General features: G+C 40.0%; 1 protein-coding gene across 2 annotated transcripts in view; it reads left to right on the forward strand.

Moving 5' to 3' along the window:
* AAGAB (alpha and gamma adaptin binding protein) overlaps window positions 1-20,192 on the forward strand; it is an 81,984-nt gene that overhangs the window by 40,160 nt on the left and 21,632 nt on the right. For both annotated transcript variants that reach the window (XM_061181989.1, XM_061181988.1), the window contains exon 5: window positions 353-436. In XM_061181989.1, the coding sequence (XP_061037972.1) occupies window positions 353-436 (84 nt within the window). The remainder of the gene's footprint in view (window positions 1-352; window positions 437-20,192) is intronic.

Genomic DNA, 20,192 nt, shown 5'->3' on the forward strand with positions numbered 1-20,192 from the left:
CGGTCAGCCCTCTGTATCCAAGGGTTCTGCCTCCATGGATTCAACCAACAGCAGACTGAAAATATTTGGAAGAAAAATTCCAGAAAATTGCAAAAAATTTAAGTAGTATTTGGTATTTAAGAGATGATTTAAAGTATATGGGAGGAAAAAAAATGGGATGATGTGGGTAGATTATATACGAATACTATGACATTTTATATAAGGAGCTTGAGCATCTGCAGATTTTGGTATCCACAGTGGGGAGGGGGGTCCTGGAGCTATTCCCTCATGAATATTTAAGGATGAGTGTGTATATATATATGTGTATGTATAAGTGCGTGTATAAATATATATATTTTTCCTCCCTGATTAGATGACTTCCCAGAATCTACAGGAGTAAAGCGAATTGTTCAAGCCTTGAATGCCAATGTCTGGTCCAATGTAGTGATGAAGAATGGTAAGTAACTTGGGACTAAAAGTCCTGAGGAGCTTTTTCCTCCTGTTCCATGTAAGTTTTAAATTATTTGGTTATATGTGGAAGCATTAGGATTATATGAAATCTGTGGATTTGTTCAAGTTTAAGTCCCCAGTTGAAGAGAGAGCCAAAAGAAACATTTCTAAGAATTTAAGATATATGTTTAATAGTTAACAAGAATTTAGAACTTGCCTATAATATGCCTGGCATTGTCTTTGGCTTTGAGAAATACCCCCAAAATTGTAAAACATAAATCCTAGCCTTAAGGAGCTCACAATCCAGCTGAGGAATCAAAGTGTACACTTTTAAAATGCTATGTAACTGTGCAAGGCAGTCTTTGATGAGCACAGAATGACTGATGCAAGTAGCAAAGGCAGAGAGGCCAGAGATGGGGCCTTTACTATGGGCTTGAGTACAGAGAGAGAGTTTCAAGGCAAAAGCGGGTCTTGGCAGTCGTCTTCACAGGATGGTCTAGATTTGGGTTGGTGAAGTGGGAGAGTGGCAAACAGTAGAGGAAGCATGGCATCAAGAATAATGGTTGTATGTTCTAGGGTCACTAGGAGTCTCTCACCTAGCAGTTGGAGATAGCTTAGGAGAGAGAGGCCTGTATTCGAGGCAGGAGAATCTGGGCTTTTTCTTATAGGAAGTGGTGAGTCATTAGAGATTTCTTTTCTTTTGACTTTTCTTTTATTTTTTATATAGCAGGTTCTTACTAGTTATCTATTTTATACATATTAGTGTATATAGATCAATCCCAATCTCCCAATTCATCCCCCCCCCCCCGCTTTCCCCCTTGGTGCCTGTCCATACGTGTGTTCTCTACATCTGTGTCTCTATTTCTCCCTTGTAAACCTGTTCATCTGTACCATTTTTCTAGATTTCACATATATGCGTTAATATACGATATTTGTTTTTCTCTTTCTGACTTACTTCACTGTGTATGACAATCTCTAGGTCCATCCACATCTCTACAAATGACTCGATTTTGTTCCTTTCTATGGCTGAGTAATATTCCATTGTATATATGTACCACATCTTCTTTATCCATTCTTCTGTCGATGGGCATTTAGGTTGCTTTCATGACCTGGTTATTGTAAATAGTGCTGCAGTGAACATTGGGGTGCATGTGTCTTTTTTTTTTTTTTATAAATTTATTTATTTATTTATTTATTTGTGGCTGTGTTGGGTCTTCGTTTCTGTGCGAGGGCTTTCTCTAGTTGTGGCAAGCAGGGGCCACTCTTCATCGCGGTGCGCGGGCCTCTCACTGTCGCGGCCTCTTGTTGCAGAGCACAGGCTCCAGACGCGCAGGCTCAATAGTTGTGGCTCACGGGCCTAGTTGCTCCGCGGCATGTGGGATCTTCCCAGACCAGGGCTCGAACCCATGTCCCTTGCATTGGCAGGCAGTCTCTCAACCACTGCGCCACCAGGGAAGCCCGCATGTGTCTTTTTGAATTATGGTTTTCCCAGTGTATATGCCCAGTAGTGGGATTGCTGGGTCATATGGTAATTCTATTTTTAGTTTTTTAAGGAACCTCCATACTGATCTCCATAGTGGCTGTATCACTTTACATTCCCACCAACAGTGCAAGAGGGTTCCCTTTTCTCCACACCCTCTCCAGCATTTGTTGTTTGTAGATTTTCTGGTGAAGCCCATTCTAACAGATGTGAGGTGATACCTCATTGTAGTTTTGATATGCATTTCTCTAATAATTAGTGATGTTGAGCAGCTTTTCATGTGCCTCTTGGCCATCTGTATGTCTTCTTTGGAGAAATGTCTATTTAGGTCTTCTGCCCATTTTTGGATTGAGTGGTTTGTGATATTGAGTACCATGAGCTGTTTATATATTTTGGAGATTAATCCTTTGTCAGTTGCTTCATTTGCAAATATTTTCTCCCATCCTGAGGGTTGTCTTTTCATCTTGTTTATACTTTCCTTTGCTGTGCAAAAGTTTTTAAGTTTCATTAGGTCCCATTTGTTTATTTCTGTTTTTATTTCCATTACTCTAGGAGGTGGATCAAAAAAGATCTTGCTGTGATTTATATCAAAGAGTGCTCTTCCTATGTTATCCATTTTGAGTTTATTTTTGTGTATGGTGTTAGGGAGTGTTCTAATTTCATTCTTTTACATGTAGCTGTCCCGTTTTCCCAGCACCACTTATTGAACAGGCTGTCTTTTCTCCGTTGTATATCCCTGCCTCCTCTGTCATAGATTAGTTGACCATAGGTGCGTGAGTTTACCTCTGGGCTTTCTATCCTGTTCCATTGATCTATATTTCTGTTTTTGTGTTGATACCATATTGTCTTGATTACTGTAACTTCGTAGTATAGTCTGAAGTCAGGGAGTCTGATTCCTCCAGCTCCATTCTTTTCTCTCAAGATTACTTTGGCTATTCGGGGTCTTTTGTGTCTCCATACAAATTTTAAGATTTTTTGTTCTAGTTCTGTAAAAAATGCCATTGGTAAATTGATAGGGATTGCATTGAGTCTGTAGATTGCGTTGGGTAGTGTAGTCATTTTCACAGTAATGATTCTTCCAATCCGAGAACATGCTATATCTCTCCATCTGTTGGTGTCATCTTTGATTTCTTTCATCATTGTCTTATAGTTTTCTGAGTACAGGTCGTTTACCTCCTTAGGTAGGTTTATTCCTAGGTATTTTATTCTTTTTGTTGCAGTGGTGAATGGGATTGTTTCCTTAATTTCTCTTTCTGTTCTTTCGTTGTTAGTATATAGGAATGCAAGAGATTTCTGTGCATGAATTTTGTATCCTGCAACTTTACCAAATTCATTGATAAGCTCTAGTAGTTTTCTGGTGGCATCTTTAGGATACTCTATGTATAGTATCATGTCATCTGCAAACAGTGACAGTTTTACTTCTTCTTTTCCAATTTGTATTCCTTTTATTTCTTTTCTTTGATTGCCGTGGCTAGGACTTCCAAAACTGTTGAATAATAGTGGTGAGAGTGGACATCGTTGTCTTGTTCCTGATCTTAGAGGAAATGCTTTCAGTTTTTCACCATTGAGAATGATGTTTGCTGTGGTTTTGTCGTATATGATTTTTATTATGTTGAGGTAGGTTCCCTCTGTGCCCACTTTCTGGAGAGTTTTTATCATAAATGGGTGTTGATTTTTGTCAAAAGCTTTTTCTGCATCTATTGAGATGATCATATGGTTTTTATTCTTTAATTTGTTAATATGGTGTATCACATTGATTGATTTGCGCATATTGAAGAATCCTTGCATCCCTGGGATAAATCCCACTTGATCGTGGTGTATGATCCTTTTAATGCGTTGTTGGATTCTGTGTGCTAGTATTTTGTTGAGGATTTTTGCATCTATATTCATCAGTGATATTGGTCTGTAATTTTCTTTTTTTGTAGTATCTTTGTCTGGTTTGGGTATCAGGGTGATGGTGGCCTCATAGAATGAGTTTGGGAGTGTTCCTTCCTCTGCAATTTTTTGGAAGAGTTTGAGAAGGATGGGTGTTAGCTTTTCTCTAAATGTTTGATAGAATTCACCTGTGAAGCCGTCTGGTCCTGGACTTTGGTTTGTTGGAAGATTTTTAATCACAGCTTCAATTTCATTACTTGTGATTGGTCTGTTCATATTTTCTATTTCTTCCTGGTTCAGTTTTGAAAGGTTATACCTTTCTAAGAATTTGTCCATTTCTTCCAGGTTGTCCATTTTATTGGTATAGAGTTGCTTATAGTAGTCTCTTAGGATGCTTTGTATTTCTGCGGTGCCCGTTGTAACTTCTCCTTTTTCATTTCTAGTTTTATTGATTTGAGTCCTCTCCCTCTCTTTCTTGAGGAGTCTGGCTAAAGGTTTATCAATTTTGTTTATCTTCTCAAAGAACCAGCCTTTAGGTTACTGATCTTTGCTATTGTTTTCTTTGTTTCTATTTCATTTATTTCTGCTCTGAACTTTATGATTTCTTTCCTTCTAGTAACTTTGGGTTTTGTTTCTTCTTCTCTCTCTAGTCCCTTTAGGTGTAAGGTTAGATTGTTTGTTTGAGATTTTTCTTGTTTCTTGAGGTAGGATTGTACTGCCATAAACATCCGTCTTTGATCTGCTGTTGCTGCATCCCATAGATTTTGGATCGTCGTGTTTTCATTGTCATTTGTCTCTAGGTATTTTTTGATTTCCTCTTTGATTTCTTCAGTGATCTCTTGGTTATTTAGTAATGTATTGTTTAGCCTCCATGTGTTTGTGTTTTTTATGTTTATTTCCCTGTAATTTATTTCTAAGCTCCTAGCGTTGTGGTTGAAAAAGATGATATGATTTCACCTTTCTTAAATTTACCAAGGCTTGATTTGTGACCCAGGATGTGATCTGTCCTGGAGAATGTTCCGTGTGCACTTGAGAAGAAAGTGTAATCTGCTGTTTTTGGATGGGATGTCCTATAAATATCAATTAAATCTATCTGGTCTATTGTGTCATTTAAAGCTTATGTTTCCTTATTAATTTTCTGTTTGGATGATCTGTCCATTGGTGTAAGTGAGGTGTTAAAGTCGCCCACTATTATTGTGTTACTGTCAATTTCCTCTCTTATAGCTGTTAGCATTTGCCTTATGTATTGAGGTGCTCCTATGTTGGGTGCATATATATTTATAATTGTTATATCGTCTTCTAGGATTGATCCTTTTATCATTATGTAGCATCCTTCCTTGTTTCTTGTTACATTCTTTTTTTTTTTAACATCTTTATTGGAGTATAATTGCTTTACAATGGTGTGTTAGTTTCTGCTTTATAACAAAGTGAATCAGTTATACATATACATATGTTCCCATATCTCTTCCCTCTTACATCTCCCTTCCTCCCACCCTCCCTATCCCACCCCTCTAGGTGGTCACAAAGCACCGAGCTAATCTCCCTGTGGTATGCGATTGCTTCCCACTAGCTATCTATTTTATGTTTGGTAGTGTATATATGTCCATGCCACTCTCTCACTTTGTCACAGCTTACCCTTCCCCCTCCCCATATCCTCAAGTCCATTCTCTAGTAGGTCTGTGTCTTTATTCACGTCTTGCCACTAGGTTCTTCATGACCTTTTTTTTTTTTTCCTTAGATTCCATATATATGTGTTAGCATACTATATTTGTTTTTCTCTTTCTGACTTACTTCATTCTGTATGACAAACTCTAACTCCATCCACCTCACTACAAATAACTCCATTTTGTTTCTTTTTATGGCTGGGTAATATTCCATTGTATATATGTGCCACATCTTCTTTATCCATTCATCTGATGATGAACACTTAGGTTGTTTCCATGTCCTGGCTATTGTAAATAGAACTGCAATGAACATTTTGGTACATGACTCTTTTTGAATTATGGTTTTCTCAGGGTATGTGCCCAGTAGTGGGATTGCTGCGTCATATGGTAGTTCTATTTTTAGTTTTTTAAGGAACCTCCAGACTGTTCTCCATAGTGGCTCTATCAATTTACATTCCCACCAATAGTGCAAGAAGGTTCCCTTTTCTCCACACCCTCTCCAGCATTAATGTTTCTCGATTTTTTGATGATGGCCATTCTGACTGGTGTGAGATGATATCTCAGTGTTGCTTTGATTTGCATTTCTCTGATGATTAATGATGTTGAGCATTCTTTCATGTGTTTGTTGGCAATCTGTATATCTTCTTTGGAGAAATGTCTATTTAGGTCTTCTGCCCATTTTTGGATTGGGTTGTTTGTTTTTTTGTCGTTGAGCTGCATGAGCTGCTTGTAAATTTTGGAGATTAATCCTTTGTCAGTTGCTTCATTTGCAAATATTTTCTCTCATTCTGAGGGTTGTCTTTTCATCTTGTTTATGGTTTCCTTTCCTGTGCAAAAGCTTTTAAGTTTCATTAGGTCCCATTTGTTTATTTTTGTTTTTATTTCCATTTCTCTAGGAGCTGGGTCAAAAAGGATCTTGCTGTGATTTATGTCATAGCGTGTTCTGCCTATGTTTTCCTCTAACAGTTTGATAGTGTCTGGCCTTACATTTAGGTCTTTAATCCATTTTGAGTTTATTTTTGTTTATGGTGTTAGGGAGTGTTCTAATTTCATTCTTTTACATGTAGCTGTCCAGTTTTCCCAGCACCTCTTATTGAAGAGGCTGTCTTTTCTCCACTGTATATGCTTGCCTCCTTTATCAAAGATAAGGTGACCATATGTGCGTGGGTTTATCTCTGGGCTTTCTATCCTGTTCCATTGATCTATATTTCTGTTTTTGTGCCAGTACCATACTGTCTTGATTACTGTGGCTTTGTAGTATCGTCTGAAGTCAGGGAGCCTGATTCCTCCAACTCCATTTTTCGTTCTCAAGATTGCTTTGGCTATTCGGGGTCTTTTGTGTTTCCATACAAATTGTGAAATTTTTTGTTCTAGTTCTGTGAAAAATGCCAGTGGTAGTTTGATAGGGATTGCGTTGAATCTGTAGATTGCTTTGGGTAGTAGAGTCATTTTCACAATGTTGGTTCTTCCAATCCAAGAACATGGTATATCTCTCCATCTATTTGTATCATCTTTAATTTCTTTCATCAGTGTCTTATAGTTTTCTGCATACAGGTCTCTTGTCTCCTTAGGTAGGTTTATTCCTAGATATTTTATTCTTTTTGTTGCAATGGTAAATGGGAGTGTTTTCTTAATTTCACTTTCAGATTTTTCATCATTAGTGTATAGGAATGCAAGAGATTTCTGTGCATTAATTTTGTATCCTGCTACTTTACCAAATTCATTGATTAGCTCTAGTAGTTTTCTGGTAGCATCTTTAGGATTCTCTATATACAGTGTCATGTCATCTGCAAACAGTGACAGCTTTACTTCTTCTTTTCTGATTTGGATTCCTTTTATTTCTTTTTCTTCTCTGATTGCTGTGGCTAACACTTCCAAAACTATGTTGAATAATAGTGGTGAGAGTGGGCAACCTTGTCTTGTTCCTGATCTTAGTGGAAATGGTTTCAGTTTTTCACCATTGAGGATGATGTTGGCTGTGGGTTTGTCATATATGGCCTTTATTATGTTGAGGAAAGTTCCCTCTATGCCTACTTTCTGCAGGGCTTTTATCATAAATGGGTGTTGAATTTTGTCAAAAGCTTTTTCTGCATCTATTGAGATGATCATGTGGTTTTTCTCCTTCAGTTTGTTAATATGGTGTATCACGTTGATTGATTTGCATATATTGCAGAATCCTTGCATTCCTGGAATAAACCCCACTTGATCATGGTGTATGATCCTTTTAATGTGCTGTTGGATTCTGTTTGCTAGTATTTTGTTGAGGATTTTTGCATCTATGTTCATCAGTGATATTGGCCTGTAGTTTTCTTTCTTTGTGACATCTTTGTCTGGTTTTGGTATCGGGGTGATGGTGGCCTCGTAGAATGAGTTTGAGAGTGTTCCTCCCTCTGCAATATTTTGGAAGAGTTTGAGAAGGATAGGTGTTAGCTCTTCTCTAAATGTTTGATAGAATTCGCCTGTGAAGCCATCTGGTCCTGGGCTTTTGTTTGTTGGAAGATTTTTAATCACAGTTTCAATTTCAGTGCTTGTGATTGGTCTGTTTGCTCTTTAGTTCTTCTAGGTCCTTGTTAAATGTTTCTTGTATTTTCTCCATTCTATTTCCAAGATTTTGGATCATCTTTACTATAATTACTCTGAATTCTTTTTCAGGTAGACTACCTGTTTCCTCTTCATTTGTTTGGTCTGGTGGGTTTTTACCTTACTCCTTCATCTGCTGTGTGCTTCTCTGTCTTCTCATTTTGCTTAACTTACTGTGTTTGGAGTCTCCTTTTTGCAGGCCACAGGTTCGTGGTTCCTGTTGTTTTTGGTGTCTACCCCCAGTGGCTAAGGTAGGTTCAGTGGGTTGTGTAGGCTTCCTGGTGGAGGGGACTAGTGCCTGTGTTCTGGTGGATGAGGCTGGACCTTGTCTTTCTGGTTGGCAGGTCCACGTCTGGTGGTGTGTTTTGGGGTGTCTGTGGCCTTACTATGATTTTAGGCAGCCTCTCTGCTAATGGATGGGGCTGTGTTCCTGTCTTGCTAGTTGTTTGGCATAGGGTGTGCAGCACTGTAGCTTGCTGGTCGTTGAGTGAAGCTGGGTCTTGGTGTTGAGATGGAGATCTCTGGGAGATTTTTGCCGTTTGGTATTACGTGGAGCTGGGAGGTCTCTTGTGGACCAGTGTCCTGAAGGTGGCTCTCCCACCTCAGAGGCACAGCCCTGATGCCTGGCTGGAGCACCAAGAGTCTTTCATCCACACGGCTCAGAATAAAAGGGAGAAAAAATAGAAAGAAAGAAAGAAAGAGGATAAAATAAAATAAAATAAAGTAAGATAAAATAAAGTTATTAGGAAAAAAAATTTTTTAAGTTAAAAAAAAAAAACAATGGACGGACAGAACCCTAGGATAAATGGTGAAAGCAAAGCTATACAGACAAAATCTCACACAGAAGCCTACACATACACACTCACAAAAAGAGGAAAAGGGGAAAAAATAATATATCTTGCTCCCAAAGTCCACCTCCTCAATTTGGGATGACTCGTTGTCTATTCAGGTATTCCACAGATGCAGGGTACATCATGTTGATTGTGGAGATTTAATCCGCTGCTCCTGAGGCTGCTGGGAGAAATTTCCCTTTCTCTTCTTTGTTCACACAGTTCCCCGGGGTTCAGCTTTGGATTTGGACCCGCCTCTGTGTGTAGGTCGCCTGAGGGCATCTGTTCTTTGCTCAGACAGAACGGGGTTAAAGGAGCAGCTGATTAGGGGGCTCTGGCTCACTCAGGCCGGGGGGGAGGGAGGGGTACGGATGCGGAGCGAGCCTGCGGCGGCAGAGGCCAGCATGACATTGCACCAGCCTGATGCGCGCCCTGTATTCTCCTGGGGAAGTTGTCCCTGGATCACGGGACCCTGGCAGTGGCGGGCGGCACAGGCTCCCAGGAGGGGCAGTGTGGATAGTGACCTGTGGTTGCACACAGGCTTCTTGGTGGCGGCAGCAGCAGCCTTAGCGTCTCATGCCCGTCTCTGGGGTCCGCGCTGATAGCCGTGGCTCGCGCCTGTCTGTGGAGCTCCTTAAAGCGGCGCTCTGAATCCCCTCTCCTCGCGCACCAGGAAACAAAGAGGCAAGAAAAAGTCTCTTGCCTCTTTGGCAGGTCCAGACCTTTTCCTGGACTCCCTCCCGGCTAGCCGTGGTGCACTAACCCCTTCAGGCTGTGTTCACACCGCCAACCCCAGTCCTCTCCCTGGGATCCGACCTCCAAAGCCGGAGCCTCAGCTGCCAGCCCCACCCCCGCCCCGGCGGGTGAGCAGACAAGCCTCTCGGGCTGGTGAGTGCTGGTCGGCACCGATCCTCCGTTCGGGAATCTCTCCGCTTTGCCCTCTGCACCCCTGTTGCTGCGCTCTCCTCCGTGGCTCCGAAGCTTCTCCCCTCCGCCACCCACAGTCTCCGCCTGCGAAGGACCTTCCTAGTGTGTGGAAACCTTTCCTCCTTCACAGCTCCCTCCCACTGGTGCAGGTCCCGTCCCTATTCTTTTGTCTCTGTTATTTCTTTTTTCTTTTGCCCTACCCAGGTACCTGGGGAGTTTCTTGCCTTTTGGGAGGTTCTGAGGTCTTCTGCCAGTGTTCAGTGGGTGTTCTGTAGGAGCAGTTCCACATGTAGATGTATTTCTGATGTATCTGTGGGGAGGAAGGTGATCTTCGCGTCTTACTCTTCCGCCATCTTCTCCTTCTCCTTCACTTGTTACATTCTTTATTTTAAAGTCTGTTTTGTCTGATATGAGTATTGGTACTCCAGCTTTCTTTTGATTTCCATTTGCATGGAACATCTTTTTCCATCCCCTCACTTTCAGTCTGTATGTGTCCCTAGGTCTGAAGTAGGTCTCCTGTAGACAGCATATATATGGGTCTTGTTTTTGTATCCATTCAGCAAGCCTATGTGTTTTGGTTGGAGCATTTAATCCGTCCACATTAAAGGTAATTATCAATATGTATGTTCCTGTTACCATTTTCTTAATTGTTTTCTGTTTGTTTTTGTAGATCCTTTTCTTCTCTTGTGTTTCTCACTTAGAAAAGTTCCTTTAGCATTTGTTGTAGAGCTGGTTTGGTGGTGCTGAATTCTCTTAGCTTTGGCTTGTGTGTAAAGCTGTTGATTTCTCTGTCGAATCTGAATGAGATCCTTGCTGGGTAGTCTTGGTTATAGGTTCTTCCCTTTCATCACTTTAAATATATTGTGCCACTCCCTTTTGGCTCGCAGAGTTTCTGCTGAGAAATCAGCTGTTAACCTTATGGGAGTTCCCTTGTATGTTATTTGTCGATTTTTCTTTGTTGCTTTTAATAATTTTTCTTTGTCTTTAATTTTTGTCAATTTGATTACTGTGTGTCTCAGCGTGTTTCTCCTTGGATTTATCCTGCCTGGGACTCTCTGCGCTTCCTGGACATGGGTGGCTATTTCCTTTCCCATGTTAGGTAAGTTTTCAACTATAATCTCTTCAAATATTTTCTCGGCTCCTTTCTCTTTCTCTTTCTCTTCTCCTTCTGGGACCCCTATAATGTGAATGTTGGTACGTTTAATGTTGTTCTAGAGGTCTCTTAGGCTGTCTTCATTTCTTTTCATTATATTTTCTTTATTCTGTTCTGTGGCAGTGGATTCCACCATTATGTCTTCCAGGTCACTTGTCTGTTCTTCTGCCTCAGTTATTCTGCTATTGATTCCTTCTAGTGTATTTTTCATTTCAGTGATTGTATTGTTCATCTCTGTTTGTTTGTTCTTTAATTCTTCTAGGTCTTTGTTAAACATTTCTTGCATCTTCTCAATCTTTGCCTCCATTCTTTTTCTGAGGTCCTGGATCATCTTCACTATCATTATTCTGAATTCTTTTTCTGGTAGGTTGCTATCTCCACTTTATTTAGTTGTTTTTCTGGGGTTTTATCTTGTTCCTTCATCTGGTACATAGTCCTCTGCCTTTTCATTTTGTCTGTCTTTCTGTGAATGTGGTTTTCATTTCACAGGCTCCAGGATTGTAGTTCTTCTTGCTTCTGCTGTCTGCCCTCTGGTGGATGAGGGTATCTAAGAGGCTTGTGCAAACTTCCTGATGGGTGGGTAGAGCTGGGTGTTGCTCTGGTAGGCAGAGCTCAGTAAAACTTTAATCTGCTTGTCTGCTGACGGGTGGGGCTGAGTTCCCTCCCTGTTGGTTGTTTGGCCTGAGACGACCCAGCACTGGAGCCTGCAGGCTCTTTGGTGGGGCTAATGGCAGGCTCCAGGAGGGCTCACACCAAGGAGTACTTCCCAGAACTTCTGCTGCCAGTGTCCTTGTCCCTGCAGTGAGCCACAGCTGACCCCCGCCTCTGCAGGAGACCTTCCAGTGCTAGCAGGTAGGTCTGGTTCAGTCTCCTGTGGGGTCACTGCTCCTTCCCCCTGGGTTCTGATGAACACACTACTTTGTGTGTGCCCTTCAAGAGTGGAGTCTCTGTTTCCCCCAGTCTTGTTGAAGTCTTTCAGTCAAATCTTGCTGTCCTTCAAAGTTTGATTCTTTGGGAATTCCTCCTCCCATTGCTGGACCCCCAGGTTGGGAAGCCTGACGTGGGGCTCAGAACCTTCACTCCAGTGGGTGGACTTCTGTGGTTTAATTGTTCTCCAGTTTGTGAGTCACCCACGCAGCAGTTATGGGATTTGATTTGATTGTGATTGCGCCCTTCTTACCATCTCATTGCTCTTCTACCGTCTCATTGCGGCTTCTCCTTTGTCTTTGGACGTGGGGTATCTTTTTTGGTGAGTTCTAGTGTCTTCCTTTCAATGATTGTTCAGCAGTTAGTTGTGATTCCGGTGTTCTCGCAAGAGGGAGTGAGCGCACATCCTTCTATTCTGCCATCTTGAACCAATCCGAGATTTCTTAACGAGAGAGTGATGCAAAGAAGTTGGCATTTTTGAAAGGTTATTGTCGTGCTGGGTTTGGCAATTGAAGCAGGTGCAGGTAGAGCCTGAAGTCAGGAGACCAGGCAACTGTGGCTGCAGCTCAAAACTGGGGCCTGGGCTAATGTGGTGGCAGTAGCCATGGGGTGGGAAGCTGGATCTGAAGTGCAGTCTGAAGGGGGTCAGTTTAGTTGGTGCACATTAGCCTCTTATTGTCTGTATTAGTTTCCTCGAGGCTGCAGTAACAAAGTACAACCAACTGGAGGCTTAGAACAACAGGTATTTATTGTCTCACAATACTAGGTGCCAGGGGTCCAAAATCAAGGTGTCAGCAGGGCTGTGCTCCCTGTGAAGGTGTTAGGGAAGTATCTGTCCCAGGTCTCTCTTCTAGTTTCTGGTAGTTCTTTGGTTTATAGTAGCATAACTCCAATCTTCACATGGCATTCTCCCTGTGTGCCTGTCTCTGTTCATGTCTTCTTTATGTAAGGGTAATAGTCATAATGAATTAAGGGCCTACCCTACCCCAACATGACTTCATCTTAACTAATTATATCTGCATATAAGGTAACATTCTGAGGTATGAGAGGTCAGAACTTCAACATATGAATTTGTGGGGGCAGGACGTAATTCAACCCATAACATATTTCTTTAGGAATTGCTGCCTGTGTAGTGTTTTTCTCTTTTGTAGCATTTGGCTGCCTCAACAAGTATGTTATGCTAGGTGAAGCACTGCAGAAAGGAATGAGAAAAATCATGTTTAAGTGAGCTTACCCCATCTTCCCTGAGATAAAGGGCCAAGTGGAAGATCGGTTTTATAGAAGTAGAATATTTCATCTCAATTTTCCGTTGATGCTTGAGTGTAAAGTGAGATGGGGCCCTTAAGCTTGTCTGAGATCTGATCTAACCCATATCATCATTGGAGAATTTCCTTCTGGCTTAGAAAGGTATTACTTCCTCCCCTTTCCCTCTCTCTTTCCTCCTTCTCACTTTATTCTTTCTAGGGGGAATCTAATGTATCTGTTATGGTGAATTGCAAGGATATTAGATTTTATTCTGTTGCAGTAGCAGTCAGGTTAAGGCCATGATGGGTCTAGAAAAAATAGATTTTAGCCTACGTTGTCATCTCCCTGTTACCGAAAGAAACTCCATTTGAGGCTTGGTTCTTCCCATTCATTCATTCATTCAGCAAATCCTTGTTGAGAATTTATCATGATGAGGCATTGCTGTAGACTGTCTTCACTATAAAAATACATTTAAGGTATGGTACATAAACTGGATTAATTTGGAATAAAATTATATTCAGTGGTGCTTATTATATTTATGAGAAATATTTTCAGGAGAGCTTACTTGGCTTCAATCACTTTTTGAAAAATCTGTCGCCCAAGTTTATACATTAAAGTACTGTCTTGTAATTTACATTTATAGCTCTAAATTTAGAAGCTGGACTGAACATACTTTATTACTTTGGAATTATGGTCAAAGGTATTTTCTGAAAAAAATGCTCTTAGACACTAAACAATATTCTTTAAGAGAACTGCAAAGCAAAGAGGCACACTGGATTTTTCATGGCTCTATGCCTTGAAGCATCTTTGCTTTATCTTTTTTTCTCTACAGTGGTGGTACATTGGTTTGCTGTTAACCAAATCCCAAAATATTGCCATTAGCTTAATTCCATGTTTAAGAGGATCTTGACCTACATGGTATGAAGGAAAATTAACTATCTGCTCTCTAGAAGGAGTCCTAGATATGGAAATACAGTGACATTTGGATGCAACCCAAGTATTAGGAAGTGTGGAGGACATCCTTGTGTAGCCCCACATCTTAGATTAGAGACAGAGCTTTGTATGAATATATGGTGGGGGTCATATTACTGTTCCAGGATTGCCCTACCTCCTGTGCTCTCTGCAGAGCGTTGCTTTGCTGGTGGTTTAAGTGAACTGTGCCTGCCTCTCAGCAGGCTGTTCTTGAATGTTGTCTGCCAGCAGGTGCTCAGACTGGTTTATTTATTTTTGGGTATCCATCTTTTCTACTTCCTTTTTCTCTTTCATTTCCCCCCTTTTCCTCTTTCTCTCCTTTTACTTTTCTCTTACTTTTTAAAAATTGTGGTTAAATATACATAGCATAAGATTTACCATTTTAACCATTTTTAAGTATACAGTTCAGAGGCATTAAATACATTCACATTATTGTGCAGCTGTCACCACTCAAAGCTTTTTAAACCAAAAAATTTTAAAACAGAAAGTTGGTTGACAAAGTAAAGAAAGATATTAGAAGTGTTCTTTTTTGTTTGTTTTTCTACTGGAAATTCAATTATTTAATGAAAGATTTTTACATAAGATTTTAGAGAATAGTAAGAGAGGTAGCATACCTAATTCATTCTAAGGCTAGGTTAAAATGATCCAAATTTCTAAAGATAGTACCAGTAAAGAAAATTATTAGAGGCCATCTCATTTATGAGCATAGAAGCCATGATTTTAATCAAAATATTAGCAACCTTAACCCAGAAATACATAAAAAGAATATAATATGACCTAGTTGATTTATTACAAGGACCTAACATTCTTTAATATAAGAAAAATCTATTTAAAGTCTCACATGAACAGGTTACAGGGGGAAAAAATCATATGATTATGGCAATCAATGAAAAAAGCATTTAAAAATTTCAAAGTATGTACAGAGGGAGGAAATAAATTAGAAATGGACTCCTGTGGTAGAAATTGATAATATGTAATATAGTAAATACCATACTGAATGTGAAACAGGGAAATGTGGACAGTGGTGTCACCTCTCAGTTTTAGGACACAAATGACTAGTTTTTCTGTTGTTGTTTTTATTAGAAAAATTACTATAATTGCAGTTGATTCTTTGGGATTATTACACTGCCAGTTATATAATCTCAGTTAATTATTTTTGAATATGTATTATGTATTTAGTATTTATCAAGCAGTAATGGAACATTGAGGTTATGCCATACTGGTCTTTAATTTTGGATTCAGAAAAATATTAGTTTGAAACTCTTTAAAAAAATCCATTTAAAAAGTGCTCAGTTTGAGAAAGCAGTTCCAATTCTAGTAAGGACTATGAAAATTTATTTGTTACAGCAAATATCTCTGAAAACATGCAGATTTGACTAGGGTTTTATTTCTTTGCAGTTTCTTGGCCACTTGGCCTTCAAAAGTCAAATACTTAATCTGAAATTCTAGTAATTAAAAACTTAGAAATGGGTAGCTTCCTTCCTGCCTTCCGCGAAGATAAAGTGGACATGTTTCCTAAATGGGACTTACTGATTTAAATGAATGGCCAGCTCAATTCTTTGCTTATTACAAGTCTGAACAACTTACCTGGCAATAGGATACCCTAATAATTTTTTGCCTCTAGTATTTCCCTTAAAAGTTAATGATACAGAAGATGGTTCTTTGGGACAGTAGTCCACCATCTTCTCGGTCAGCTGGCTTTCTGAAAAAGTTGTTATTCTTTGCCCCAACAACTTATCTCTCGATTTATTGATCTGTCATGCAGTATGAGCTTGGACTTGGTAACAAATTTCGGCAAGCCAGCCAGGAGCCTTGCTGCTCGTGGTCAGCAAGCATGGGTTGGGAAATTCTCAGGTAAGGGCCTAGCAGCTTCTAGGACCACTTGTCCGGAGGATCTTTCCATCAAAATTCCCCAAAGCAGCACCAGCTGCCCCAGGGCTTGGCAGTTGGAGCAAGAAATTGACATCTGGGAGTCAATGCGCTCCATACAGTAGGATAAGTCAAAAAAAAAAAGTTAATGATACACAGGGTGGGAGGGATAAATTAGAAGTATGGGATTAACAGATACAAACTACATAAAATAGATAAGCAATAAGGATTTACTGTATAGCATGGGAACTATAGTCAATATCTTATAATAGCCTATAATGGAAAATAATCTGAAAGAAGATATATGTGTATATATATATATATATATATATATATATATGCATAAATACATAAAATTGAATCACTTGGCTGTACACCTGAAACTAACACAATATTGTAAATCAACTACACTTCAACTGTAAAAAAAAAAAAAAGAGAGAAAAAGAAATGAGGGATATACTGTGGAGCTGAAAACACACGCACACACATATACACACAAGTTAATAATACAGAAACAACCAAAGAAAAGATAAATTGGACTTCATCAAAATTAAAAAACTTTTGTACTTCAGAGGACACTTAGGAAAGTGAAGTGATTACTCTCAGAATGGTAGAAAGTATTTGTAAACCATACGCTTATCTGATAAAGATCTAGTACCTAGAATGTGTAAAGAACTCTTATAGCTTAATAATAAAAAGACAACCCAATTTTTTAAATAGTGAAGGAGTTGAATAGACATTTTTTCAAAGAAGATACACAAATGGCCAATAAGCACGTGAAAAGATGCTTAACATTGTCAGTCATCAGGGAAATCATAACCACAGTAAGATACCACTTCATACCCACCAGGTTAGCTATAATCTAAAGAGACAGTAACAAGCATTGGTGAGGATATGGAGAAATTAGAACCCTCATACACTGGTGGTAGGAATGTAAAATGGTGCTGCAGCTACTTTGGAACAGTAGTAGTTGCTGAAAAAATTAAACCATATGACCCAGCAATTCCACTCACAGGTATTATACCCAAGAGAATTGAAAATATACGTCCACACAAAAACTTGTGCACAGATGTTCCTGGCAGCTTTATTCATAATAGCCAAGAAAAGTGGAAACAACTGCTGAAAACAGTATCCATATGATAGAATATTATTCAACCATAAAAAGAAATGAAGCATGGATGCATGCTACAACATGGATGAACCTCCAGAAACATTATGCTAAGTGAAAAAATCCAGACACAAAGGCCACATATTTTAATGATTCCACTTAAATGAAGTGTCCAGAATAGTTAAATTCATAGAGACAGAAAGTAGATTAGTGGTTCCCAGGGACTGGGAGGGGGCTTTGGGGGTTTGGGGTATGAGGTTTCTTTTTTAGGGTGATGAAAGTGTTTTGGAATTATATAGTGATGATGGTTACACAACTTTGTGAATATACTAAAACCCACCAAATTTCATACCTTAAAGAAGGTGAAAGTTATGATATGTAAATAATACCTCAGTAAGAAGGAAAGAGGAAAGAAAGGGAATGATGGAGGGAGGCAGGAAAAAAGGAAGGCAGGCAGGAAGGAAATAGTACCACTAATGATGTTAGAAGGGGTGGTGGTGGTGGAAGGAAGTGAGGTGGTAACCATACTAATGAGCTGCTTATGTACATACATTATCTTAATCACAATATCCAGAAGAGTTAGACTTAAAGAGGTCAAGTAATTTCCCCAAAGTCATATAAGTCATCAGTTCTCAAGCTTGTTTGCACACTGGAATCACCTGGGGAACTTTAAAAAGTACTGATGCCTGAATCTCAGTCCTGGAGATTCTGCATTAACTGGTATGGTGTGAGGCCTGGGCATAGAGATTTAAAAAATCTTCTCCAGGTAATTATAATATGCAGCAAAGTTTGAGAACCACTAATATTAGCTGTTAAATATCAAAGCCTCTGATTTTAACTTAGATCTTTATAATTTTGAAGTCTCATGCATTTATTTATTTTTTAAATTAATTAATTTATTAATTTATTTTATGGTCTTCATTGCTGCACACGGGCTTCCTCTAGTTGCGGTGAGTGGGGGCTACTCTTTGTTGCGGTGCACGGGCTTCTCATTGCGGTGCCTTCTCTTGTTGCAGAGCATGGGCTCTAGGCACGTGGGCTCAGTAGTTGTGGCTTGCAGGCTCTAGAGTGCAGGCTCAGTAGTTGTGGCGCACGGGCTTAGTTGCTCCGCGGCATGTGAGCTCTTCCCGGACCAGGGCTCAAACCCATGTCCTCTGCATTGGCAGGCGGATTCTTAACCACTGTGCCACCGGGGAAGCCCCTGAAGTCTCATGCATTTAACTATTATAACATGTAGGCTTATAAATTATTATGTTGTAATGAAATTTCTCCTTTACTGCTTTCTCTAAAGAATCAAGTAACAGTTTCCCATCCCAACACTGCTACTTAGCTGTGTGACCTTAGGCAGATCTGATTCTCTCTAGGCTTTATTTTTAATCTGGAAAATGAGCTTGGTCTCCATCCACGGCTCTAGCTGCACAGTGAAATCACCTGTGAAGCTTTTATGATCTCTACTGACTGGGTCTCACCCAGACTATTTATTTTAGAAGGGAGGGGTGGCTATAGTATTTTTTAAGTGCCTCAGGAATACATATATGCGGCCCTGGTTGAGAACCACTGATATAAATGATAGTCATCTAGTTCTAACTTGTAAGAGTCTGTGTTTAATCCATGGGAGTAAACTAGGCATTTTGAAAGCTGCGTTAGCCCTCTGACTGACTTGCTTTCTCCCATTCCTAAATCACGTAATATTCGCAAGTCACTCCTCTGACTTACAAAGCCAGAGGAAAAAGACAGGACTGTGCCCAGTGTAGAGTCACCTAGAGGCAAAAGTGAGAATAGTGGGCCCTGTTCTCTGTACTTCCTTGGTACCTATTTCTAGTTTGGGCTAGTATGATAAGATCACCAGTGCTTGTATTAAATAACCCTCCTTGAGATCAGAAAGAAATAATACAGCCTTTATAGTACCTACCTATCTGGGGTGCACTTGAGACTCTGGGTGTAGCTGGATCATTTAAGTTTTTCTTCTGTTGACCTCAAATTTCTCACTGGTTCATAATTTAAGATCCGTTTTCAAGCGTTTACTCATTCAGAAGAATACTTATTGAGTACTTACTGTATGCCAGGCATTGGTCTGTATGTTTGGGATACATCAGTGAACAAAACAGACACAAATTTTTGTCCTTATGGAGTTTTCATTCTGGTGGGAGACAGTCAATAGATAATACAAGTAATTAATAAGTTGTCCAATATATTAGAAGGCGATAAGTGATATGAAAAAAAATAAAGTGGGGTTAGGGGTATTGAGATTGCTGGGTAGATTGCAATATTAAATAGGGTGGTCAAGGTAGATCTTAAGAGCTTGAGATTTGAGGAAGGAGATGAGGCATTTGCCATGTGATACTGGGAGAAGAGCTTAGCAGGCAGAGGGGATAGCTACAGCAAAGGCTGTAAGGAGAAAACATGCCTGAGGTGTCTGAAGAATATCAAGGAATGCACTGTGGCTGAGAAGGGGGGCAGGTCAGAGAGATAATGGAGAACCAGATTATTTAAGGTCTTATAGGCCATCGTAGTAACTTTCACATTTTATCAGTGTCAGCTGGGGAGCTTTTGCAGGGCTTTTGCTGAGTAGAAGAGTAACATGATATGACTTCGGGTCTGAAAAGAGCACTCTGGCTGCTTTGTGGAGAATAGGTGGTGGAGGTGAGGAGGAACCAAGGTGATCTCTTAGGAGGCGATTGCAGTATTCCAGGTGAAAGATAGTGATGGCTTAGACCAGAATTGTAGCAATGGAAGGAGTGAGGAAAGGTCAAATTCTGGATCTATTTTTAGGTCATGCCAGCATGATTTCCTGATGTTGGATGTGAGGAATGAGAGATAGAGAGCAGTCAAGGAGGACTGCAGGATTTGGGCCTGAGCAGTTTGAAGGATAGGATGCCATCAACTACAGTGAGGAAGCTGCAGTGAAGCAGACTTTGAGGAGCAGGGTGACATATCAGTAATTTAGTTTTGGTCATGTTAACTTTGAGATGGGCACTAGACTTCCAAGTGGAGATATCAAGTAGCCATTTGGCTAGATGTGTGGAGTTTGGGAAGAGAGGCACATGCACAATATTTAAAACCTTGAGCCTGGATGAGATCACCAAGGGAGTAAGTGAAGTAAATAAAGAGGACCAAGGACTTAGCAGAGGGA

The sequence above is a fragment of the Eubalaena glacialis genome, chromosome 2, assembly GCF_028564815.1.
Source record: "Eubalaena glacialis isolate mEubGla1 chromosome 2, mEubGla1.1.hap2.+ XY, whole genome shotgun sequence".
NCBI lineage: Eukaryota > Metazoa > Chordata > Mammalia > Artiodactyla > Balaenidae > Eubalaena > Eubalaena glacialis.